The sequence below is a fragment of the Nannospalax galili genome, unplaced genomic scaffold, assembly GCF_000622305.1.
Source record: "Nannospalax galili isolate Female #2095 unplaced genomic scaffold, S.galili_v1.0 scaffold126, whole genome shotgun sequence".
Lineage (NCBI taxonomy): Eukaryota > Metazoa > Chordata > Mammalia > Rodentia > Spalacidae > Nannospalax > Nannospalax galili.
In genome coordinates, this window is record NW_008355275.1 from 1226957 (window position 1) to 1253619 (window position 26663).

The 26663-nt window shown below is 41.2% G+C and overlaps 1 protein-coding gene across 7 annotated transcripts in view; it reads left to right on the forward strand.

The window, feature by feature from the left end:
- The window catches only part of Cd44 (CD44 molecule (Indian blood group)), a 91944-nt gene extending 68091 nt beyond the window's left edge, over positions 1-23853 (forward strand). For 4 of the 7 annotated variants that reach the window (XM_008852372.3, XM_029555707.1, XM_017802999.2 and 1 more), the window contains 7 exons: positions 644-745; positions 2406-2495; positions 3315-3521; positions 6165-6233; positions 10104-10175; positions 12461-12539; positions 20895-23853. In XM_008852372.3, the coding sequence (XP_008850594.1) occupies positions 644-745; positions 2406-2495; positions 3315-3521; positions 6165-6233; positions 10104-10175; positions 12461-12539; positions 20895-21099 (824 nt within the window). In that variant the 3' untranslated portion in view covers positions 21100-23853. The remainder of the gene's footprint in view (positions 1-643; positions 746-2405; positions 2496-3314; positions 3522-6164; positions 6234-10103; positions 10176-12460; positions 12540-20894) is intronic. The other 3 variants (XM_029555708.1, XM_008852377.3, XM_029555709.1) reach the window with 2 other exon arrangements.
- Positions 23854-26663: the final 2810 nt, after the last annotated feature.

Here is a 26663-nt window from a genome sequence, read left to right on the forward strand (position 1 = left end):
ATATATATATATGTAGTAAATTCCCAAGACTCCTTATCTTTGTGTTTTGGGGAAGAATGATTCTTATTTCTTGCCTATGGGTCCTTCCTGTCACCTCCACCTCAGTGTGTTGGGTAATAGGTTAATGTCTTTGATTTCTGTATGCTTATTTTGTGAAAGTAAAAAGGACTAAATAAGGGAAGCTGGCTATTCAAATATTTCTTGGAGTTCTGTTTTGGTTTGTTTTGCCTGGTGAGCAGGGAGTGGAAAAATGATGCTTGAATAGAGTGACTGTGACTTGTCTCCATATGTCTGACTGTGTGTGTGTTGGAATGAAGCAAGTCACATTTGGGATACATTTCTGTACTTCTGAAAGGCTTTTGAACCCCATCATGTGCTCATACAGCATCTTTTGGGGCTCAGATAAACAAATTCAAACGAACAAACAAAAGTGATAGCTTTCATGTAGCTCTGCCCTGAAATGAAAGCCACTTACTTCCTGTGATAATCTTGAAAAATTTAATCCTAGTTCTGAAGATCTGAACCAATATGTGCTTTCTTTCCTCTTAGCAGGCTGAATGTAAATTGCTTGGCTATAAAACATAAATGATCCTTGGGTAATGGCTTGGGAAATAAAGCAATAACACCAATTTAATTTCTTCAGACACAGAATCCAGTCATAGCACAACAGTTCAGCCTACTGCAGATCCAAACACCCATTTGGTGGAACACTTGGACAGGACAGGACCTCTTTCAGTGACAACTCGTAAGGATGATGGCACGCAGCCTCTTTGTTGACTGCCTTCTGACTTCAGCTCTCGCTCACTTGCTGAAATGTTGCATTTGGTGGTGAAGGTGCATTCTTTGCTATGTGGCTCAGCTCATCCTGGGGCTGTGAATCTGTTTTGTTCTTTGTATTTCTTTTGGGGTTCTTTAAACTTGAGTTTATCTTCATTCTTGGTGCCTTTCAGAGTCAATAACTCTGTTAACAAAAGGATATGAGACCTTCTCTGTGCTGTCATGTCAGTGACATTGAAGACAACTGGAATAGTGGGGTCTATGTGCTTTAAGTGACAGTCTCTTTGGATTCCCATCCTTCCTCTAGCCAAGGCAGGATTGCTTTCATTATTGTAAAAAGACATTTTGAGAGCCAGATAATCACAGAGAGTAGGGAAATCACATTATCATTCAGACGACAGACAAGATGTGTTGTTAACAATTGACAAAGGTGTTGGAGTCCCTGGAACCAAAAAGAACCATTTATTAATATATTTTTATATCACTAAACATCTGCTAGGAAGCTATCTGAAATTTCTAGTAGCCTTAATTTCCATCATATGTACAACTATGATAGCCCAGGGATCAGCCTGAAGTCATTCATAATTTCTTGGCAGACTATGAAAGAAATCCCAAATTGAGAAGGCTTCATTTCACTGCTTGATCTACATAATAGACAGAGTCCTTTGTGGAAGCCCTTTAGGTCTAGGGGAAAAAATCAGTGAGCGTATGTTGATTCTCATCAATGTAAATAGCACAGTGTTAAGCATCAAAGAAGATATACATAAGCCTACAAATAGGACTTGTATTCCATTTTGTGTTACCATTGACTTTAATTCTAATATTGGGTGTGGGATTTAGTGAATGTCTCTCTCCTGGTTATAATTGTTATTTGATGGTGGACAGAGCTTATGGGTGTGTTTTATGGAGCATTTGCACCTGCAACTCAGAGGTCAGTGCCTTTCTTGGAAGAGCACAAAAGAAATGAACTCAGAACAGTCAAAGTGATTTCAGATATGGGCAATGTTTCAATTTCAAATTGATATATGTCACTGAGGGCCCTGTGTTTGCTCTGGCAAGCGTTTCATTGGTGCTGCAAAACCCTACTACAGGAGAGACTACAACCCTAACAATGAAGTGGTAACTTAAATTTAATGGGCACTAGAAGGGATCTGTGTATTTCCTTATAAACTTGCTTTGAGTCAATTGATAGGATTATTGTAGATGAACTCCTTTCTCTTTTGTACTTACAGATATTCTACAATATCTGTTTTCCTTATGACCACAGTTAGGGGCTCTGAGTGGTAGAGGGAACACTGAAATTCAGGCATTGGTTTTCCATTTCTCTGTGTTCCTTGGTTCTCCTTGGAACAATGTACAGCACTGGGATTAAGATGGTCCAGGGTAGACAAAGTTTTGGCTCAGGCATTACTGTGATACTTTATTGAGAGGCAAAAGAACCAATTAGGGGCATAATATAATTTTTCTGTGTATTTCTATCAATCAGCTGCAAGGGAATGCACAAATATTATCTTCCCTGCACATCTGTCCATCTGACATCCTGTACCTAGGTCTTCCTTACTAGTGGATAACAGAGGACTTGTATCATGGCTCCAAATTAACACTGGCTTCATCCCTCATTGAAACAGAGCAAAGTCATTCTCAGAGCATCTCTACATTACATGGAGAAGTGGAAGAAGATAAACACCACCAAACAACTCCCACTCCACCACCCAGCAGTAAGGATTATAGCACAGTTGATTTGGGCTCTTAATAAGAAATGAATAAGTTATGGGGTACTTTGTGGTGTCTTTGGTGGTGGTACATTAGTTTGCTGTTTTTATACGTTTAGTTTTGATCAAAAGGTGTGCCTGTCTGGTGGTGGTCTCTGAATTTCTCCTTTGTAGACCTCTTAGAAACCACTGTGTAGTCAGTGCAAACTATATTGCTTAATTTAAAACCTGTTAAATTTCTTAAACTATAGCATTAGTAGTTTGGTTTATAAATAATTATTGTTTTTATAAGATATCTTTGATACCAATTGCATTAAACTGATTTCCAGTGTGTCTTCTAGACCACATCTTCACGGTGCTGGGGGCTAAAAAGCAGTGCCTATCTAATAAAGAAAAGAATAGATTAATCGACTCAGGTCTTTGAGATCTTGCACTTGTTATTCCAATTGCAGGCAGAGTAATTTTGTCTTTCAATCCAATGATGCTTTTCGTCCACTTCTTCAGAAGTGGATCCAATTGAGGAAGAGCTCAAATTGTTGTAATACCCAAGTTGACTTCACTGTTATAGTGTCATTAGCTTCCTTAATAATTTGGGCAGATAGTGCAACAAATGCCTGGTCTAGGTAGTAGTCACCAAGATCTCCACTGTTGAGTGATGTCCAGCTGTTATCTTTAGCAAAATCTTGGTTTTCTTCAATACTGTTTGCTTTTGCTCTTGGATAACAAGTGGAAAGATGCTGCGGCAACTTCGCATTCTGAAGACAAGCCCATGGTGGGTGGCGGTCTTGCAGGTGTGGGTTTATCATTGACTCCACCTCCTCACAGCTAGGAGTGGTGACAAAGATGGAAGAAGAGGTGGAAGTCTTCCTGAAAACCCAACTACTTCCCTGGAAGGCCATTCCCCTCATTACCCAGACATAAAGGAAAATGGGACTTTCACCCCAGTGACCCCTGTGGAGTCTGGGGCTTTTGGAGAAACCGAAGTTACTGCTGCTGCAGATTCCAACTTTAATGTTGATGTCTCCTTACCAGGTAATTTGGCCTTTTGTCATCTGGCTTGCTTCTCTGGAGAAACAACATATATTTTTCTTATTATGGGGGACATTTTCTGTGTAGGCTGTGGTTAGATTACTTCATGCCATGGGAATGGTTTTCATCCTTGGTCATCAATTCTAGTGCCAGTAAACTTGGATTTATTTGAGATAAAATAACAATTCCATTTCCCAATGTAATTTCCATTTATTTTTGTGACTTGGTTATGGTGGAATTTCTTGCTTTATCTTTTCCTCATCTTGTGATATATCAAGTTGAATCATATGAAAGATATGTTTGTGGATAAAAATAGTTGACTATTACCAGTTTCATTTGATTCAACCAGTATGTGCTCTTTGGTAAGGCTTTATCCAGTATGCAAATGACTTCCACATGCTAGCATCTTTACTCAGAAACGATCTTTTATTGCTGATGGATTAATCAATTGTACTTTTGGTGATGGGTTGGCAGAGAAACCTTTTGTATTGTGAGGCACTTCAAACTTCCTGGTTTAATCTACTGTTAACAAATAGGAGCCTTGTCTTCTATCATAATAGCAAAGAGTTGACTTATTGAGTGGAGTATGACAGGAAGCCTGAATGAGACTTTTCTTCTCAAATAAGCAATCTTCCTCATTACTTTTCTTTCTTTCTCCATTTGTATTAAGAAACTAACACTAAAGAAACGGGAAATGGAAAATGCTCTCTGTGCCTGAAAAGCTAGAAACTCCTTCTGGCCTTCTAGTACCTGTACTCCTGGTGCCTCTTGCTACTTGATCATTAACACATTAAAGATTAGTTACTTTCAATAATACGCCTTTACAGAAAAGGCTTTACCCCCTCCACTCCCCCCCCCCCCCCCCAAATAGAGAGGAAGAAAATGATCTTATGAGAATCTCATATGCAAAACAGATGGTGGTGATGATGCTCTGGTTGATATAGGAAAAAGAAACCCAGGATGTCAAATGGTTGGCCTGTTTCCTTTGGCTGCCCATCCCAGGACTTCTAGAAAAGGAGTTTTAGAAATACAGACTTCAGCAGTATTGGCAAGACCAAGGTCTTTTTCATTACTAAGGTTTTTGCTAAGCACCCTTATTAGTAATTTACTCTTCCTTATTAAAACCTCCAAGTTCTATTGTTAGTTTCCTGTTGGAGAAATAAATGCAAGAGTGCCACGAACTTTCTCATGCCAAAATGAACTCGGTCATGCAACCTAATGGATTTAAATTTAAGACAACAACCTTGGTTACAGTGTCTTAGGCTGCTTACAGTGTCTGATTGTTAGCAAATAAAACACATTCTGAAAAATTAGCATTTAACATGAACTGAGTCCCCATCTAACTCAGTGTAAGTGAGGAGGCCGTGTGGATAGTTTTCCATAGTTCTCTGTTAATGCAGTGCTTAGTAAATGACCTGATTTCCATTCCTTGTTTTCTTCCAAAACATTCACATAAGTACATCTGTCCGTACATATTTCTCAATCTTTGTGCTTAATGTAAAGAACTAATTCATTTGGACTTGCGGTTGCAGTGGTGGTGATGGGCTTGATGGTGGTGATTTTGGTGGTGGGACTTGCGGTTGCAATGGTGGTGATGGGCTTGATGGTGGTGATTTTGGTGGTGGGACTCTCAGTGCAGTATTTCAGGCAAGTACTATTTTTTGTGATTCTATCAGCCAAGGAATAAAGCAGTCTCTTGCTAGGAAGGTTGTGGGCAGTGGCAAACAACCTCTGCCTCTCCTCATCAGAGAACTAGTGATGACCAGCTTATTATATACTCTTTCTGGGCCCCTTCATAGTGAACTGTAACAGTTTTATGAATCCTGATTCTATGTATGTATATTTACTTTTTTTTTTTTTAAGATTGCAGTGTACTTTTGAAAAGTGGTATTGGGTAAGGGGGAGAAGTCAGAGAGCTTCCCAGATGCTGAATGTAAGACTTGACCTTGGGATTTAAATTTAGCCATTCTTGAATTTGATTCTTTAACCTAAAACTTTCTGGTGATTGATGTTTGATAAAATGGGATTATATTAACTGTTATTGTTGTAAATGCAGGTGCAACTTCTGGAAAAAAATATTATTGGAACTTATTCTACTATCCAGAGATGTATTATTCACGTGTTATTTCACCATTTCTTTTTTCACTGACTTTCGACCTTCCTTCCCTACCCTCTGCATAAATAGTTTACTTTTCTTTTTGACTCTTTGACTCATTAATTCCTAAGATTCTTTTACTGCAGACTCAGAGAAACCTCTTTCCATGTCTCATCATCTGAGCCAGAGCTCACCGGTTTCCAGTGACCACATCTCAAAGTCCAGTTCTTTTTTTAAAGAGCATAGTGTCTGGTTCCAAATTCAGTTCTGTGGAAGCATCATGATACCTTTCTGACTGTTCCTTGCCACCATTCTTAGATTTCTACTCATACTTTTAATGGTTATCCTGGATGGCCTATGCTACCTCAGTTTCCTTCATTTTGATTAAGGCCCTAGCCTACTTATCAGTGGATTAGGTGCTGAGCAGTGGTTTCTTGGTTTCCTTTAGCAGATTATACATCGTGATGGCTTTATGAAACCACAACCCAAGGAAATGCGGATGGCAGCATGAGGGGACACACAGTACTGACCTTCTTTCTTGCTCATTCCAGGAGACACAGATGCAGGCAGAGACCCCAGCGGGGGTTCCCACACTGTGACTCAAGGATATGAGTCAGCTGGTGAGTTTGAATTCTTTAGTAACTTACTATTATAATCATTGATCCTGATGGTTGCCAATGATGTATGAGTCAGGGTCTCTAGAGAAGAATTTCACACTTACTTAAAAAAAAATCATGTATTACAGTCACAGGGAGGGCTTATTAAGTCACTTTTCTGAACCCCACCCTGAAGTTTCTGATTCAGTAGATCTGGGGTGGAGCTCAGGTATTTGTATGCCTAATAAATTTCTCAGTAATCCTGATACCATTGGGATAGGAGCTACACTTTGAGAACTGCTTTAGAAAAAAAGAGCTTCCATCTCAAAGGATCGGGAAGAATTCAAGCAGGGCCCCCATTTAACATCACCCTATGCCAGGATGACTAAAAGAACTCTGTTAAAAGAATAGCCTGTGTTTGATCCTAGTTTCTCCACATATAAATTCAGCAACATGATTATAGGGTCTGAAATTCAATGTCCTAACTAAAAAACTTGAGGTAATAATTGTTACAGGACATTCTTCCGGACAGAATGAATGAATGAAAATGACAGAGTGACTATATGGAAAGGGTTTAGCATAACTACTGGTACTTGATAAAATAGCTAGCACTTGATAATTCACTGAGTTCTAGAAAGATTGAGCAAAGTACGTCATATTAGGTTGGATCACATGGAACTGCTATTTCTGTAGGGAAAGAATAGCTAATATCAGTAATTTAAAGTTCATCTAAAATGAACTCATTTAATTATCCTACAAACCCTATGGTGTATATAAGTACTGTCATTATCTTCATATTACAGATGAGGAAACAAAGATAAGGGAGGGTAAACCGCCTGGCAAGTTGATATGGCCAGTGAGTGATGGAGCCAGGTTTCAAGCCTGAGGTCTCGTATTGAATCCTTTCCTAAGCTTAGTCTAGAGGAAAATTCCATAATGACCATAATTACTGCCAGGCATGCATTATTAAATAGATTCTTCTTGGCCATGACTCAGATCACACCCCTGCAAATGTTACTCCAGGCAGTAAAGTCTGACATGAAGTCGACTTATTTCTGACCTGTAATGCTGGGGTCACAGAGAGTGTCTCCTGGTGCTTCCAACTATGAGCACCTGAACATTGCAACTCCATGTGGCCCATAGCAGCTAAGTAATCTGTATACATTACCACCCTCTGCTATGTGATTAAATTGGGGAAGCACTGTCCCCAACAAATCTGAGAATGGATATTTAAATGGTGGCTTCCATAATAGCCCTTTGATGTAGGCGCCCTGGGACATAGGGCTCATTAGAAATACTGGTGTAGAGACAGATGTTTCAAGCCCACTAGGGTCCTTAGGTAGCATACTCAACCTTTCCCAGCTTTAGTTTCCTCACTAGTAAAAAGAAAGATGGTATCGCCTGCTTCAATGACTTCCTACTTTTAGTGAGGAATACAAGGTATCAGGAATGTGAGAGGATTTTGGAAACAGGGAAAGGCAGAATTCCTAAAACCAGGAGATCCCTGCTACTCTAGGTGTAGTCTGTGGACCAGCCTCAGAGACATCATATAGGAGCTTGCTGGAAATGCCTAAGCTCTGCTCCATCCAGACACGCTGGATCAGGGTCTGCATTTTACTAAGTCCTTCTATCAGGTGCTTTAGTGCACAGTAAAGTTTGAGGAGCTCTGTCCTCCACTGTCTTTCTCACAGTTGAAGCCAACTGAGTGAACTCTATGCCCACTTCTTGGGTTGGGCCTCATCTCCCAACTGGTGTGTCTAGTGCCCTGCTCTGTAGAACCTGTTCTCCAGACTTGGCCTAGCCTGGTTGGATTTATGGACCTCTCAGGCACAAGGAAAGCTTGCTGTCTCTTGTCCATCTTCTTCTGCTTTTGCTTAAAGTGAGAAGCAGGTGGGCGGGAGCTGGTCTCTTTTGTTTGGCTTCTGTGCAGCTGTCTATTGTTCAAATGGAAGGTTTCATCTTGTGCACACACCCAGATCTTTCCTTGCTGGGAGCACTTTTTGGGAAAATGAAAATAAAGAGATTATGATCTATTAATGGCCTCCCTTTCAAATTTCAAAGGCTGCTATGAGTCAGACAAAAGAGACCAGGGAGCACAACTTTACCTCTTCAGTGGTTTCCAAGGCTAAAGCTCTCCAATTTAGAGGGCTGATATCCCATGACTTGTGCATGCGCAAACCTGTGGGAAAAGTGCCTTGGACTCCTTTGAGATCTGTGAAGTGAAAGGCCACCATCATAATGCAATGGGGTATGTCGAAACAGTCAAACACCTGGCAAACACTTGCTTTGTTGCATTTTGAGTTTTAATAAGCACATCAAATTGTATGAACTGGAACCATTCTATATAATTAGATTTCAATACTCTGCAGAGTCTAAAGTTTGACCCTCTAAGAAAAACTTTTCTTTTAAGCCCTGCCATCTTAGTCAATGGATTAGCCAAACAATCTTACTCAGTTTTTTCCCCTCTGTGGCCTTCAGGATTCTGTAACAGGTTGTTATTTTGTGTCAAGGAGTGGCAAAAGAATGAAAACACAAACCCTGGAAGTTTCTTTTAAAATGTGACATCTTCCTCATTTTGATAAGACACCAGTGTTTTTCTAATAAATTCTCTTTATTTTTATTCTATGTATGTGAATGTTTTTGCCTGCATGTATGTAGATGTACCATGTGCATACAATGCTTGCAGAGGTCAGAAGAGGGTGTCTAGATCCCCCTAGAACTCAGAGCTACAGGCTAGTGTTAGCTGCCGATTGGGTGCTGGAAAACAAATGGAGGTCCTCTAGAGGAACAGCCAGTGCTCTTAACCACTGAGCCACCCCTCTAGCTTTGCATTAGTGGTTGCAATGCTTCCTTCCAATTTGGGCTTTTTATTCATTTCCTTATTTTGCTTCTTTAAAATTTTGTTTTTATTGAATTTATGTGTATTTCATACAGAATATCTCAAACAATCTTAATCATCTTTATACCCCTATATGGGCAACCACATACTCTGTCATCCATGTTAAGGTCCACAGTATCTAGTCAGTGTCCCAGGACGTTCCTCAGTGCATGTCCATCCACTGAGGTCTAATCAGCCTATCTAGATTCTCTTGTTTTAGGAAGCCTTTTGCTTTTTAGCAGTAGAAAATATGCCTTTTTCTATATGCTTTACTAATGTACTTGTTAATTTTTTAGAGACAAGAAAGGCTATAACTTCCCACCAAAATCCTTAGTTTTGGGTGTTCATATTGGCTTCCTTAATGTTGAATGTGAATTTTAGACTCACTTTGGACCTTCTGAATCATGTGTATTCCCTAAGGATCTTATTAAAATGAAGGTGCTGATCCTGTAAGTTTGGAGTGAAGCATGAAATTTTGCATTCCTGGTAACCTCCCAGTTGATGATGCTGCTGGTCTAGGGGCCCATACTGAGAGTAGCAAGATCTCAAACACAGAAACTAATAACTACATATAACTACACTGTCATATGCTTCTTCAAGCCTCTGTAGGATGACAATGAAGTGGATTCGATTATGATTCTCATTTTATAAGTGAGAAAACCAAGACTTAAAGAAGGTAACAAACAAGGACAGTTTGCTAGCAAGGGGTAGAGTTAAGACTTAAACCCAGGCTGTCCAGCTTTGGAGCTCACTAACACTACTCATCACTGCTCCTGAAAATGTCATGTTCCTTGAGACAAAATAACATTTCCAAGTCTTAGCTTAGTCACACTGAACTGTTTTGGGGGAGGGGATGATGTCTTTTGTGTAACACTTTATAAATATCTGTGACTTAAATCTATTAATAGTTTCTGGTGAGGCAGCTGTTGGAGGGTGGCCCAGCACACTGCTCTGGAAGGAGCTCCTGCCATATATTCCAAACTTGGGCTGAAAAATCTTGTTGCTTTTCCCCTCAGGACACTCTAGTGGGAGTCAAGAAGGTGGAGTGAACACAACTTCTGGTCCTGTGAGAAAACCTCAGATCCCAGGTGAGTGTCCCACTGTGAAGCAAACAAATAAAAGATGTTTAAAACAAGTTTCTCAGAATGTCCCAGGAAGGAAGAAAAGACCCAGTCAAATCAAATGCACAGCCCTTGAACATGATCATCCCTCTTTACAAGTTTAAGAATAAATGAGGGTATTAACGCCTCTTTGTGGGAAAGAAGAGAGCTCCCTTTTTTCCCCAGCTCCTCCAGGTCCCATGGGTGGGATGAGCTCACACTGAGGCCTGTCTCTGGCCTGCCTCAAAAAAGTGCAGTGTTAGTTACTAAAGCATCCTTCCCACACGAATGACCACCCAGCAGACCCCACTGCCACACCTACGTCCCAACCCAGTTTCCCCTGCATTTCTGGGACTGGAGGTGAAGTATGTAACTTTCTTTGTATAGTGTAAGCAAGGAGGCTATACAGAGCCATCTGTGTTGGGTGGAGTGAAAAGAGGTTTCTGGTCCCCAAACTACTTTTCCTTGAAGGGATGATGGATTGATTTGGCCAGAAGAAACTTTTCAAAAATTATTACATGTGCAGCCAGAGGGCTGGAACAGTTGGCTTTCCCATATTGCAAGATTTAAGGCCTTTGATGCAGATTCATCATTTGACTTAGGGTCAAAACTGAGCATATGTAAAGGGATATTCCACAAAGGAAGGTTCCCCTAGCATTGTAAATCACCCTTTTAATTCTCTCTTGTTTGGTGGTCTCCAAACCAGCATCCCTTAGGGAAGGAGAAGAATGTGGCATGTGCCCTGCTCCTCTGCTTCACTGTGCTGACCACCCTAGAAGGCAGGACATCTAGAGAGAGGGAGTGGGTTTCCAGGGAGGAATGGGAGGGGAATGGAAGTGCTGTTCTCAGGCAGGAGGATTCCTCCCATTTCTAGTGAGAGGGCTGGAGGCCAGGCAGGTTGAGAGGAAGAACAGAAATGGCACCTTCCTGTTGTCCCTGCCTCCTTGAGGGGAGCTGAAGGGGAGTTACAGCTGGAAGGAGGAAGAAAGCAGGACTCCCAAGGAGAGGTGGACAGTAACCGACTTTCCACCTCTCTTCTTTCTCAGGCCTTAGTTTGTTGCATACAACTGCACTGATTCAACTTGTCTAGTCACACTTTAATCCTATTAAAGCCTGATTTTGACATGTGTGTGTGATATTTCATTAGTCCAAAAGGAGTCCATAATCATCAAAGAAACTTTAGAAAATACAATTTGGGGGCTGGAGAGATGGCTCAGCAGTTAAGAACACAGGCAGCTCTTGCAGAGGACCTGGGCTCAGTTCCTAACACCCACATGGTGACTAACAACTATCTGTAACTCCAATTTTAGGGGATCCAATGCCCTTTTCTGGACTGTGGGTTTGCCTGCATGTGGTGCATTTATATACATGCAGGCAAAATACTTATAGACATAAAATAAAAATAATTTTTGAAAAGATAATGCAGCTTGGCAAAATGGGTGAAATAAAAACCACTTATCTGTGTCACCACACAGAAGCACTGTAGCTACAATTTTAATAGCTATTCTGCCTGACATTTTGTAATTCATTTACAAAAATACCATAATACTGTTTGGTCAATACACTCTGATGTTTGTCTCCACTTTCCATGTCATTAAATACTTATCCCTTGTATTGTAACATAATACCATAGATAAATCCTAATTTATTTATATAATCTCTTACTATTGGACATTAGGTTGTTTTCAGCTTTTATTATAATAAATAACATAGTAATGGACATCTTTATAGCTAACTTTGAGACTCTATAAGTTTCTAGAATTATAACTGTTTAAGAAATGGATGTTTTGAAGTCTGTTGTGGAGTCCAGTGACTCTCAAATGAGTGCAGAAATCCACCCTCCTTCCTCTTTTCATAGGAATGCCCTTTACCTCACCCACTAGACTGTGACCTTCATCTTTATGTCTGGATGGAATATAAGACAGGTGCTCTTACACAGATGTGGAGTGTTCCTTTCAAGAAAAGCATAAATTTGCTTTAATTTACTTAACAACTTTTCACCAAAAGCACCTGCAGGCTTCAACAAGTCATTCTCTATGTTTTGGGAAACATACTACTTCTGGCAGGATTTGAGAACCTTAACGGATGATAAAAGGTTAATACAAGAGACTTGTTAGATTAATATTTTCACCCAAATCTCTGTCTTAGAATGATCTAGATGTGGGTTGGACCTTTTGGTCAGAACTCTCTATGATGCTGATTAGGGGTCCTTTTTTAAATTGTATGTTTGACTTTACAAAGCTCACACATGTCCTTTGGTTCACTCACACCAGAATGGCTCATCATCCTGGCATCCCTCCTGGCCCTGGCTCTGATTCTTGCTGTTTGCATTGCTGTTAACAGTAGGAGAAGGTAAGAAAAGACTCTTTGTGTCCTTCCACATTGAAGAGCATCATGTAACATAGCCCTGCTGCTCAGACTGTAGTCCCTGCAACTGGCAGCCTTGGTACCTAGGAGCTTGGCACTCAGTCTCTGGCCTGACACCAGGTATCACAACCTGTACTTAAACAAGATCCCAGGGAGTCCTGTGCATGATATACTTTAAGAAGCTCTGCTCTGTTCCATTTTTTAAAGAAATAGGACATCTGTGATTATTTGGATTCTCTGCTTTTAAACAGAGGCAATATCTTAGTGCTCTTCAGTTTTTCATGGTGACTCTAATAAAAATTACAGAATATCTCACCAGAAGGGAAATCAAGTATATGCTCATTCATTGATTCACTACACAAATATTTTCCAAGTTCTTTTATTACCCAGAAAATGCTGTATAGATATTCTGGAATTGGTCATTCTGTTTAGAACATCTGAAGCCTATGGAACCTTCTAGAATCTTCGCCCAAAGTGGGCATTGATTCTCTTTTGCTTGTTTGTTTTGTAAAAGATGTTATTTGTATTTTCTAGGAGTTTTAGTTGAAGTAACTAAGGAAAGGTATTTCCTAGGAAAAGCTTCCTAACAGTAAAGTCTATGGAAAAATGGTGAATTTTCCTTAGGCAAATTGACAACTCCACAGAATGGGCAAAATCGGCTGTTTGTATATCCTTAAAAATCCTCCTAAAACAAGGGACTCTAGATAGGCTGACTAGACTCAGGGGATGGACTTGTGCTGGGGAACTGCTAGGGGCACTGACAACACAGTGGACAGCAACAGGGATGATAGAGTATATGGGCTCCAGGGTGTATGGGGGGGGCGCTATGGGAGGGTGCCGTTTGGATTGTGGGTATAAAGATGAATAAGATTGTTTGGGGTGCACAAAAAAATAAATAAAAAAAGCCCCTCTCTCCCTACCTTAACAAAAGGTTAGCATTTTGAAAGCTATTTACATGGTATTTACCTGACTGAGTTATGGCAAACCTCCAAAAATAATTCTACCTAAGGTGAAATGAAGGAAATAGTAGTTCTAGCACAGAAGAAATCAACTTTAGGGTAGAAGTCTAAATTCCTTCCCAGACACTGTAAAGATTCATTGTTTTTCTCCAAGCATCTGTAGTGGACAGTCAACATTTTATAACTAAACCTTGAGATTGCTTCTTACAAGGCACAAGTCGTGTTTCCAAAGCAAACTGCCTTTACTGTGCCTCTAAATCATCTCACAGGCCAGAAAATACCTCAGATTGGGGGAAGACTAGAGAAAATTACATGCTCTATTGTTGCCTTCCAAAAAACAATAAGCAACAATTTTCAGTGCCTAACAGCCTTTACAGTCTAAGTATCTGAAGAAATCAAATAATACTCTTTTATGCTGCTCAGAGTTGATAAAGACAGCCTGTACAGGACCCATGTAGGCTCAAGCAGACAAAAACCCAGGACAGAAACCCAGGGGAAATGGGCAGCAGGCCCCAATCTCAGCTGAAGAAATATTGACAACTGATTACTGCTAGGTGAGGAAGAGCTGATCTTCCTAAAGCAAGGGACTCGAGATAGGCTGGCTAGACCTCAGTGGATGGACTTGCACTGAGGAACATCAAGGACACTCACTTGACACAATAGACCTTAAGACAAATGACAGAATGTATGAATTCCAGTGGTGGGGCTATAAAAAGATTCCGGTGGGGAAGGGGGTATAAAGATGATTAAGACTGATTGAGATGTATGAAATACACAAAAAATCAATAAAAAAAACCAGAGGAAGGGGTGGGGTGTTACCTGGAAGTGTCTGACCACTATGTTGGCAAGCTATAGTCACACCTCCTTTCCAGCTCATCAAGGAATAGAGGTGGAGTCAGTTACCCCTCCCACCTAATCAGTCAACCTTAGCTACATGTGGGGGAGGGCTAAGGATATACAAGCTGAGAACGCCATGAGGCACCTCTCTCACCATTTTGTGAGGCTGTCAGGAGGTCACAGGATCTATATTTGAGTGTGGACTTTCCAGTGCAGCTGTAAATGGGGGGGCACTCTTCTGTAAATAAACCTCCACCCTATGCTCTGTTAGTAAACCCAATAAACAAACAAACAAAAAGAACAGAGCTAATGGAAACCTTCATTAGTCTACCAAACTTGACCCCATGTTGGCAAATCCTTTAGTCTTTGATTTCTTATTCCTACTTTCCTTCCCTTAAACTTCATTGTATGTACACTTTTATGTAACCTGCTTTAAGTTATTTCTGGAAAATGTGTTAAAAATTGCCTCTCTTTGGAATAATAAAAATATTTTAAATTTTTTAAAAAATTAACATAAAAAAGTGCTATGGTAAGGTCAAATCGCTCTGTTACCACCTATTCCTTTGGGAGAGTAAGAAAAATACTAGTCATGAGCATGGACCACATAAGGAAAATAAACCTAGAGGATATCTCAGAGACCTCCTGTGAGCTCCTATGACTGCATGGAAGGGATTTATCTTTAGTTCTGTTTAAACAATGTGAGCAGGGGAAGCCCTTACAAAGAGTCTTTATGCTTCCTTTTGGCTTCCTTGTTTTCTCTTGTATTGTTTTTGTTCAATTAAATATGAATTTCCTATTGTTTGAACTCAGCCTTTTATTCTAGACCCTAGAACGAATCATTTTGTTCACATATATAGTCCATAAGCTTTGCACATGTTGCCATGGAGATGTCCTGGATGCTGTTGATGTGGGGAGCCCTCCCAGAAGCTTCTCAGCTGTCCTTGAGAGCAGCCGAAGTCTGCACATTGTGGCTGTTTCGATCCATGACACTCCCTGTCTCCTTAGCAGCAGAGAAGAGGCCTCCTGGTCTCTCTTACCCACCTCCCTAGGCCAGCCATCACCTAGCAACAGGCAAACAGGGATAGGCAGAAACTGGCTCAGCTAGCGTCTCACTGGGAAAGTAACTGCTTGATGCCATAAATTACTGTGTCCTGATTTGATAATTGAAAACAGATTTGCCACGCTGCTAAAGAGTGGTTAACGGCTGCAGAGGCCCCTTAATGTGTACTGTGTTCTTAAAGCTAACAGCCCATTTCTAATCCTTTTGGAAGGCAGGGGCCTTTCTGCTTTGAGCATTGCATTTCTCATCAAAGAAAGTTTGGTGGAAAATGGAGTTGCCAAAAGGATTCATTTAATAAACATCTTTTGCCGACTACTATGACTATTAGCATTGATGAGGAACTAGAGAAAAAAAGAATGAAGGCTGTGCCCCTTCTCTAAAACAATCGAGGCTTAGGCCTACTGAGGGCTGGGGAGATGACTCAGTAGACAAAAATACTCTATGCACACATGAGAACTTGAGTTTCACCCTCAGAACCCACATGAAATGCTGGTCATAGTGATGTGAGCCTATAATCCTACCACTGGGAAGGCAGAGGCAAGAGGATTCCTGGGGCTTGTGGGCCAGTTAGTCTACCTAATTTGGTGAGCTCCAGGTTCAATGAGAGACCCTGTCACAAAAACTAAGGTGGGGAGCAGCTGCATAGACATTTGACATCAACCCGTGGCCTTCATATTCTCAGACACCCAGGTTCACATACATCTGCACACACATGAACATGTACATAAACACACACACACTACTGGAGTCCATTCAGCTGCTATGTACTGTAGTGCACATTGCACTAGAAACAATGGTTGAAAGAATGATAATGAAATGGCCTCAGTCACTGATGCTGGCACCCAGGACTGACAAGGGCTTCCAAAGCAAAGTGCTTCTCAAATCACAGCATCTTAAAGATGTTGATGGGTGGGGGGAGACCATGATGTCTTTAGCTTTCCCACCCCTGACACAATCCATAACAGCTTTTCCTCATGCTCTTCGTGAAACCAGACTCCTTGACTTACATCTTTCTGTGTTCTATTCATTCCCTGTAAGAGCAAGCTGTTTCAGGAGTCAGTCGTGTTGGTAGATATTGGATGAGGCCCAACAGCAGCAGCCTTTAGGCGCCTTCCCCTTGAAGAATTTATCTGATGTGTCTGAAGAGAAGAAAAGGCATGACGACCTTGCCAGAGAAGGCTTCAGATCACAGGAGTGATTTAAGCAGATTTCTATGCCGCTTGTGCAGAACAGGCCTCACCAGCCTTCACTCTCAGAGGAATAATCGTATTTTCGGTAAACCTCTGCTTAGTAATAAATCTCCATGCTTAAGCAATGTCTTCTTTCCCTTATGTAGCAGTCTAGCTCACTGTGATGTATCCTCACTTGAACTGGCTCTGCACCCTAGAATAGTGCCATCCATGGGACTTCCTGCAGTGATGCTAGCATAGCCACCGGAGACTCTTCTTGTTCTTTTAAAAATATTATTTGAGGGGCTGGAGAGATGGCTCAGCAGTTAAGAACACTAGCTTTTCTTACAGAAGACCTGGGTTTGAATCCCAGCATCCACATAGCAGCTAACAACTATCCATAACTCCAGTTCCAGGGGATCTGGCAGCCTCTTCTGTCCTCCTGGGCATTGCATGACATGGATGCGCTTACCTACATGCAGGCAATACACACATACACATAAAATAAAAAATAATAAATAAAATATTTTTTAAATATTATTTGAAAATTTCACACACGAATATAATATATCTTGATCAAATCCACTCCAGATGCCCTCCCCTCCACCTCTTTTCCCTCCTAACATTATACACTTCTTTTTAAATCCACTGAGTCACCCTAGTGCTGCCAATATGTGCATGGGTATAGGGCCATCCACCATAGCATGGACAGTCTATCAGGGGCCACATCCTGGGAAAACTGCCTGTCCCTCCCCCAGCTATCAATTGCCATTAGCTCCTCACCCAAGGATGGTCACTTCACCTTCTCTATCAGGGCTGGCTCCTCTTTCCTGTGCTTGCTACAGGCTCAGCAAGTCCATGGAAGAGAAGACAGAGGCAAGATAGGGTTCTGTGCAGACCTCTGGTCTTGAGAATTAGGAAATCTGAGTCCTGATTATGACAATGACAACTGCTGTGTGACTTTGGACAGTACCTGACTCCTTAGAGTCAACCTCTTCTAGTCTACAGCAGCCTTCTCAGTGCTCACCTACCTTCCTGAGTCTTGTAACTGAGGGAAAAAAATTTAAGTTTTTAAAGTACTTATTGGAGATGGAGAGATGGTTTAGCAGTTAAGAGCACTGGCTGCTCTTTCAGAGGATGGGTCAATTCCCAGCACCCACATGGCAACTAACAACCGTCTGTAACTCCAGCTCCAGGGCAATTCAAAGCCCTCTTCTGATCTCCATGGGCATTGCATGACACAGGCTTAGCTTTCTGAAAGAATTCAGGGAGATAATAGAGACACAGAAATCTAGAGACCAATGAGGTAATACAAAGGTCAACACAGTAGGTCTGCATTCTGCAGGTCCAGTATTACCCACTTTCAAAACAGTAAACTTAATCCTGCCCTGCCTGCACACACAGGCATATTTTTATACTGACATAGCACTTTCTTAATATCTTTCCTTCTACCTCTCAACTCTCCAGTAGACAAATGGGAATTACTTTAGTTAGACAACTTTCTTCTTAAAAAAAAATACATGTACAACCTGAGAGTTTGGACTAATATAAGCAACATCCTACCTCCAGCCTTTAAGTTATCTTACCAAAACAAGACAAGTGGTGTTTCTGGAGTTGTTTGGTTTAGAGCTTGGGCTCTGGCATCTAGGTATAGCCACCTGTTCTCAATAGTTAAAAACAAAACAAGTTAACAGTGAGAAGCAGAGAAAGGACATGTATTGACTGGCCACAGTAGGAAGAGGAACACATGAACAGGCCAAATGGCAGTCCTCCCACCAGTCCAATTTCAGAGTCCTGACATGAGGTTTAGGTTAACTACAGGGTAAGAGTTAGACATAGCAAGCAATTCTGATGAAAGTGTGATCTGCCCAGCTCATGGCTGAGCCATCACTGTCTGGCTCCAGTCTGTCCTACAAGGTGGTCTCTTTCACTAGTTGTCAAAGCTCTTTCTGAAGGCAAGTTCCTTAGCCTTTTCTTTCTCTCAACATGAGATTCCTGGGTTCATTCTAATTTCTTGGGGTCCTTTGCTCCAATAGTCTGGTGGCCCAAGGGATAACACAAGTGTCTCTCTAGAATATTGTCATTCCTGTCAGGATGGTTCCAATAGAAGCAGCCAGAAGAAACCAGCAGTGTTCATAGCATATGGCTGTCTTTGTATCAATAACTATTCAGGAAACCACACTTCCTGAATGCTTACTCTGTTCCAGCCACTGTTCTCAACTCACATAATCCATAAAAGCAACAAATAGCAATAGTCTACTCATCTAGTAAGTTCAAGGCTGCTTCAAGTACTCTTCACCATCCAGTGAGACTGATAGTCCTAATAGCCTGACTTTACAGGAACATAAACTGAGGCTCAGAGAAAGTAAGTGAGTTGCCTCAGGTCACACAGCTGTATGGGCTCCAAATCAATCTTCCCAAAGCCCTGATCTTTACCATGCACCCCACTGTCTGTATAGACTTCACCTATGTTCACAGATCTCATTAATTTTCATCACAGTTTAAGTATCTTTCCTTCCACCCTTCTCAAAGCCTATGCCAGAAGATACAGGTTCTACCCCCTGTTGAAGCAGTATATTTTTAATTTCCCCAAACAGGACATTAAAGTTTATGGCCTTTGCAGTCTTACAGGAAAGGGACCATGATCATAAATAATGGAGGTTTTGTCTCTATACCTCCAAATATCCAGCAGCAAAGTGAAGGGTTCTGACTTTATTCTGTTTCCAGATCCCCAAATGGTATGCAGCCTTGACGGAGTCAGGCAGAGAATGATCTCTGTCTTTTGGTCTGAATATTGAGTTTGTCATTCTCAACTCCTGTGTGACCTCAGGAAAATGATTAAATAACTTTTCGCTTCAGTTCCCACTACTATAAACTGAGAATAGCTTCTTTGTAAGGATTATAGGAAATTATTTGTACCTGTCTAGAATTCAGGAGGTATTTAATAATGCACAGCCATTTTCCTTCTTCCCTGCCTCCTCATTGCTGTGAAGCTATCTTTAAAGTGATTTTTATCTTCATCAATTAGCCTAATCTAACTGCTTTATGTACAGCAATGACCAGGTGACAGGATGCAGGAAGCTTCTGGCTGGGAGGGGCCAGGCCATGCTCTCATAAGTCACAAAGATAAGGTCAGAGTCAAGCTTTTCCATGGAAGACCTACTGTATTAAAATCTTAAGTAACGTTGCTGGGAAACCTTAAAGTGGCAGTAAACGGTTTATCTTAGGTTGTTATTAAATGTCCTATAGCTAGGGCTATGTGAAAGTTCACTAACCTTAGAGGAAAAACGTCAATATGGCCTTATCCTTCTAGAACAATGTTGTTTTATTCTTCTCCGTTCATACTGTGGTAATACTGGCAAGGCCAACAAACTACTGGCTGACACAGGAAGCAGCGGGACTTTCTTGAATACACAGATCATAATGATTTGTAATCATGGTGTTGATGGTTTATCTGAGGCTGCAAAACCGTTGAGGTGCTTAGGAGAGGCAAACATTTGCACTGTATGGGGGAAGGAGAATCAGGACTTGCTAGTCAGACAGACCAGGTTTGAATCTTAACTCTTTCATTGCTTGTTGACTAAGTTGGGAAGATTATTGGATTTTCAGACCCCACCCCAAAGTTTCTTCAACTGTAATAGGGGGATAATAACAGCACTGGATTTCCAGAGTCATGGTCACCTGATTCTCAAAGTTGACTGCGGGAGAAGCCTTTTGGACGGCAGTTTTGTTGTTGTTGTTACTTTTCAGTACTAGGGATTGAACCCGGAGCATCATGTATGCTAGGCAAGTGCTCTAACACCGAGCTTTATTCCCAGCACTCTTTTTCCTTTTTGTTTTGAAGACAGGGTTTTACCAAGTTCCCAGGCTGGCCTTGAACTCATTCTGTAGCTAAGGCAGACCTTGAACTTGTGATCTTCCTGTCTCAACCTCCAGAGTAGGTGCAATTATAGGCCTTTGCTACCACGTCAAGCTGTATTAGGGTATTAAACATCGGATCCTGGACCCCACTTCTGGAGTTTCTGGTTCCTTAGATCTAGGGAAAGCTAATAGTTTGCATATCTAAAAATTTCCAGATGGTGCTTTTGCTACTGGTCTAGGGACCTCACTTTGAGAGGTGCTGGTGTTAAGGGTCAGGAAGAAAAAGCAGAGACAGTACCATGCTTGGTGCTTGGCACAAGTGAAGACCATGCTAAACTGTAGTGATGATCATGGTGATGCTGACCACAGTGATGATTGATTGATTGATTGATTGATTGATTGATTGAGTGATTAATTATGTACCCTTTCTCATATGACATTTTTATATTACTAGGTGTGGGCAGAAGAAAAAGCTGGTGATCAACAGTGGCAATGGGACTGTGGAGGACAGGAAGCCAAGTGAGCTTAATGGAGAGGCCAGCAAGTCTCAGGAAATGGTACATTTAGTGAACAAGGAGCCATCAGAAACTCCGGACCAGTTTATGACAGCTGATGAGACCCGAAACCTGCAGAATGTGGACATGAAGATTGGGGTGTAATGCCTACATTATTAACCTGGAAAGATACCACAGATGGAGCTACACCATTATAGGGAGCTGGGACCCTTAACAGATGCAATGTGCTACTGATTGTTTTTATTGGGGATTTTTTTTTAGCATAAAATTTTCTATTCCTTTTTGGGTTTTTTTTTGTGTGTTTTTTTCTTAAAGACACTTCCAATCTATAAAAGCAGCATTGCTTTCTGAAATGAGGGCCCAAAGAAAACTTCATTCAGAATTTGACTGTTCCAGTTCCTTCCTAGAGGCCTTGCATCCCCAGGGTGTGCTATGAATGGGCTCTAACAAATGCATGTACCTGATCCTTACCTAACCTTCTCTGTAACCCAAGTCCTAGGCAACAGATAACATCTAGGGACATTCCCCAAGGCTTAGAGGGATTGGTCCCTGAGAGGACATTTGAATGGATCCATATTGCCTTTCTAGCAGCCCAATCCCTGGGCATTGCTTTCCAGCGGGGTGGGGGTTCAGGTGTACTGGTTACACGCCCTCTTTCACAGACTACTCCTCCCCACCTGGAAAACTTTCAGATGCTTCTGGGAGACACCCCAAGGGTAAAGCTATTTATCTGTAGTAAGCTATTTATCTATGTTTTTGAAATATCAAACCCTGGAGGTCCTTCGTTCAGTATGTTTTTTAGGTTATTTTGTCAGAAGCATATCAAGGTTTAAGTTGATTTATAATAAATACCTGTTCGTCTTCCATCTTAGCCCTTTGTGCTCTGATCCTTCAGTTTCTAAACCAGCAAGGCCTGGTTCTCCAGAACTCATCAGAATGATCTGAGAATGGTCCTCTTTAAATTCCTGTCAGAGCACCTATGCGCCACTCAGGCTCACCCAGCTTTTAAGATCAAGGAAGGAAGTACTGTGTTGTTTCTGAGGTTGCCCAAAGGTTTTCTGTCCTTTTTTGGAATCTGAATTGTGAGCAAAAGAGCTTCAGCCACTTTTGTGTTTTAATGGCCACCCTTTTTCTCTCCTAAATGGCTTTGAAAAGTCACATTAAGTTTTCATAACCTACAACTTTTGGGGTCCTACTTCATAAAGACTGACCCTATCAGTGATTTCCTAAAACAGTATGGCAGTGACTTTTGACACCTTGTAAACAAAGAAGCCAAGAGATTTGGAAGCATGTGGAGAATGAGCAGCAGATTGGCGTAGGCTGAAGGAGGGTGAGGAATCTGTTCTGGTACTTTAACAGATGTGTTTGCTGATACCTTCACAAGCTAGTTGCTCCTCAGGATGAGTTGCCTGAGGAATTCTTCAAAATGTCACAGGGTTGCCCACTATTGGAAGCTTATTATCCAATAAGCAGGTTTATGGTTAAACATAAACATGTTACCTTCTGACCTCATATTTTTCACATTCTTGGCAAGTCTTTGGTGATAGTTATTCAGTAGTCAGGATACTCCATTGTTCTTGGAACTTCTCAAGACTATAATAGAAAAAAAATGAGATCTATAAAGTAAGGGTTCCTATAAAATAGGCCTCCTTTCTTAGGCTTCTAGGAAAGTCACTTGTCTAAATTTGTATGTTTAATATTTTTCAAATTAAAAAAAACAGGTGAAAAATATTTCCCACCTAAATCAGGTTTGAGTTTATCTTAAGAGTAGATTTGAAGGTTTTATTTAAAGGAGATGTATAGACATTCTAATACTGGTTCCCGGCTTCAGCAATTCCTACCCACCCTCCTTCCCCTCTCTTTCCCTGCCTACTGCATGGCTTTCCATCCTTGCTATGACTTTCAAAAACCCTTCTTTCTCCTAGTTTTCTTTTTATTTTCCAATTGAAAGAAAATGGATATCAGGCTATTCTGTATCTTTCTTCCACTGGTGTTACAATGTCCCTGTCTTCTAAGAGCTGTCCTGGGCCTATGAACACCCCTCATGCGGCAAACCACTCCTAGATCAAGTACAGAGGGCTATGCCAGGCTCTACCTGACCCTCAGATGCTCTCTGGGGCCCAAGGAGAGCAATGCAAGTCTCAGAGACATGGATTTTAGGCATTGCTAGCAATTGGGCTGGGGTGGGAGATTATTTGGTTTGATGGTGATGACTCTGGAAGCACAATTTGACTCTCTGTTGTTCCTACCAATGACTTGCCAGGTGCCCTGGACTAAATCATTTAACTAGTCCTCATTAAAAGGGGGGGGGGCCTACATTTAATGATTTTATAAACCAACGTGAGCACATAAGATGTTATTTTCCCAGCAACTGTAAATCGCTCGTGGATCCTAAGGGCTTTCCTTAAATTAAACTTGAGTAGAAATGAAATGAGGCAAAGGATACCTTCAAGTCTGTATTTTGTAGGTCAGATGAAATGGATGTTTCCAGAAGACCCTATCAAAAAGTTTTACATTGAGATCCATAACAGGAAGAATTGATTTTATAGCCAACATCCATTTGTGACAGCAAAGTAGAAGAAATATCCAACTTCTCTAGAAGAGTAAAATGTGCTTAAGAACAAGAATAACAGAGTCCATTCACATTTATGTCCTAAGTATATCTTTGTGTAAGTCCATTGTGTTGACTTTTCAAAGACAGCCAATTGTTCTGTACGTATACTGACCTTTGCTATTGTTACTTTGATTTTTTAGAGCTCTACTTCCACTTTTTCTGGTTTTTGTGTATTTATTGATGGACCAATGATAATGAGGAAAACATTATATGTATACTGCCCAACTGAAAGTGTGTATTGGAAAGTATTAAAAGGCTAACATTAAAAGGTTATAAGAAATGGACCCAGTAGTCTGTAATGTAAGGGGGGGCAGGAAGTAGAGGGGGGCAGAGCACTACCTGGCTGTCTGAGAAATATAGAAGAGAGAAGTCAGAGGTTTCTAAAGTGACTGAGTCTGATTCCTCTTTCCTCTTCTCTCCTTCTTTCCTTCCTTCATTTCACTTTCTTCTTTCTTTCTTTTTCTTTTTCTTTTTTAGCAGGGTATAGCCCAGGCTAGTACTGAACTAGCTGAGGCTGACCTTGAAATCTTTGTTTTTTCCTTCCTTCTTCCGTTTTCCATTTTCTATTTTGTGTGTGCATGTTTTGCATATGTGTGGTCATGTTTGCATGTGTAAGGGCACGTGTATGTGGTGTGTGGGTTCACATGCATGTGTGTGTTCATGCATGTGGAGGCCCAAAGTTGATGTCAAGAATCATCCTTGATCACTCTTATTCATTGAGGCAGAGTCTTTCAATCAAACCCAAACTTCATCAATATAGTCCTGTTAGCCAGTTTTCTCTGGGGTCACAGACAGGCCACCATGCCCCCTAGCATTTTACCTGCGTTCTGGGGATCCAAACTCTACTCCTCATGCTTATGCTGCAAGTGTTTTAACCACTGAAGTACCTCCCAGCCCTTGAACACTTCATCATCCTGCCTGTATCTCCCAAGTGTTGGAATCACAAGCATGTATCACCACCCCTATCTTTTTCTCATTTTTTTCTAAAAGAAGAAAAAAAGCTCATGGGTTTCCATCACTTGAGATTCTTATGGAAAAGTTTGACTTTCTCATAGATGCATGGTTTCAGATGCTTTGATGTATCACGTCCTTAAAAGCCCAGAACTACTATTGGACTCCCAGTTTAAGAGACAACAATGAGCAGAGAAGGGCTGGGGATGAGGCTCAATTGGGAGAGTACTTTCCTGGCACACACCAAGGCCCCGAGTTCCATCCCCAGCACATACTGGGTACACACCTATAATCCTAGCACCTGGAAAGTAGAGGCAAGGGGATCACAAGTCTAAGGTCATTCTTGGCTACATAGTGAATGTGAGATTGGCTTAGGTTACAGATACGTGAGACCCTATTTCAAAAAAGAAAAAGAAAAAGAGAAAGAGAAAGGAAAAAGACATTCTAAAAGGAAAATAAATAACTGAGTAAGGAGCTTAGAAGATGAGATAACAGTGTCCAAAACTTGAATCTGGAAAAGGATGGTAAATTGGTAATTGATCGAAAAAATCTGGAAGGGCCAAACCTTAAATCAATTGCAGGGAAAGCTAAAATAATAACCAAACTTATGTGGGTGAGCCTTCCAAAGGCTCAGAAATTGGCAGTGCTAGCTACTCTGAAAGGGATAGGGAAGGAGGAGTTCAAAGTCTATAGAAGCAGTAAGAACCCCAGACCCGCCCTCCACTCTCTGAAGCTTAGTAATGTCCTTTCGTAATCCCCACAGAAAGCCAGAAATATATTTTCTGAAGAGGGAAAAATAGAGATTGAGGGGCAAAAAGATGTGCACAATTGATGTTATAAATGTCACACCAATAAAAAAAAAGAGGTTGTATATATGGAAATGTTCATATTCCCTGGCCTTCTCCCTCCTTGGCTTCCAGAATCCTTGGCAGATAGGCCTGGGTCCATCAGGAGGAAGCTTAGTCTTTTTAAGGAATTTTATAGGCCTAAGAGAAAAGCCCGAAGGTACTATGATAGTGTTCCTGGGAAAGGAAGAAAGACAGTGTGGTGAGGTCACTTCTCAAACTTCCACCTTCCGTGAGTTCCCTCCCATTGAGAGGGCTTTAAGTCCAATTAGAGAGCTTTGATTACTAGTAGTGGTGCCACTACTGCACCAATAGAGATAGTTTGCTGTGCTAGTCATTGCGGTTATTAAGCTTTACAGCTGGCTTGGACCATTGACTGATATTCTTCCTTAGCAGCTTGCATAGTATCCTGTAGAACTATGAGAGCTAATCTTTAGGGAGAAGTCTTCCAGGTCAGTTCCAGTTCCATTGCTCCAAGTCCTGTATCCAGAGTATGTACTGTCTTCAGCAATAGGATCTTACTTTCAAGTTCTGGGGGTAATCAAGGGCTGTGGCAATAGCCTGTGTTGATTTGGGATCTCTTGGACTACTCTGACCAACAACTTGAAGGCCCTAAATGACATACCTATGCCTAAGACTTATGGAACATAGTGGAACAGGGGGTAGAGAGAATACTAATACATATACCTCAACTCTCACAAGTGAAGCTTCCTCATACAGAAGGTCACAACTGGCCAAGTTTTAGAGAATAAAAGACTGTAGAGTGTTTGTCCCTATATAGGACTCATATCAAACCTCACTTGCCATGGCTCAGGGACCATTGAGGAAGATGAGGGGCAGAAAGATTGTAAGAGCCAGGCTTGGTGCATGAATATAAGGAAACAGAAACTTCCAGGTCTCTATGAATTTGCTCATATGAACTTGAAACAATGGTGCCAGCATGCACAAGACCCATGCTGACTCAATCAGACAAAAATCCAGCATAGAACTTAGGAAATGGGCAGTAGGCCCCAACCTTAGCCAAGGAACTATTGGCAACTGATTACTTGAGGGAGAATTGATTTTCTGGGAGTGACTCTAGATAGGCTGACTAGACTGTAAGAGATGAACTTGCATCAAGGGACATCTAGGTACAAATGCTTGACTGGATAGGCCTTAACATATATGCCAGAATGCATGAAATTCTGTGGGGCCGTATGAGGGGTTCAAAGGGGGGAGGGGGATCTAAAGTTCTTTAAGATCTGTTAAATGAAATGCAGAAAAGCTCAATAAAATATACACTAAAAAAGAGATACAGG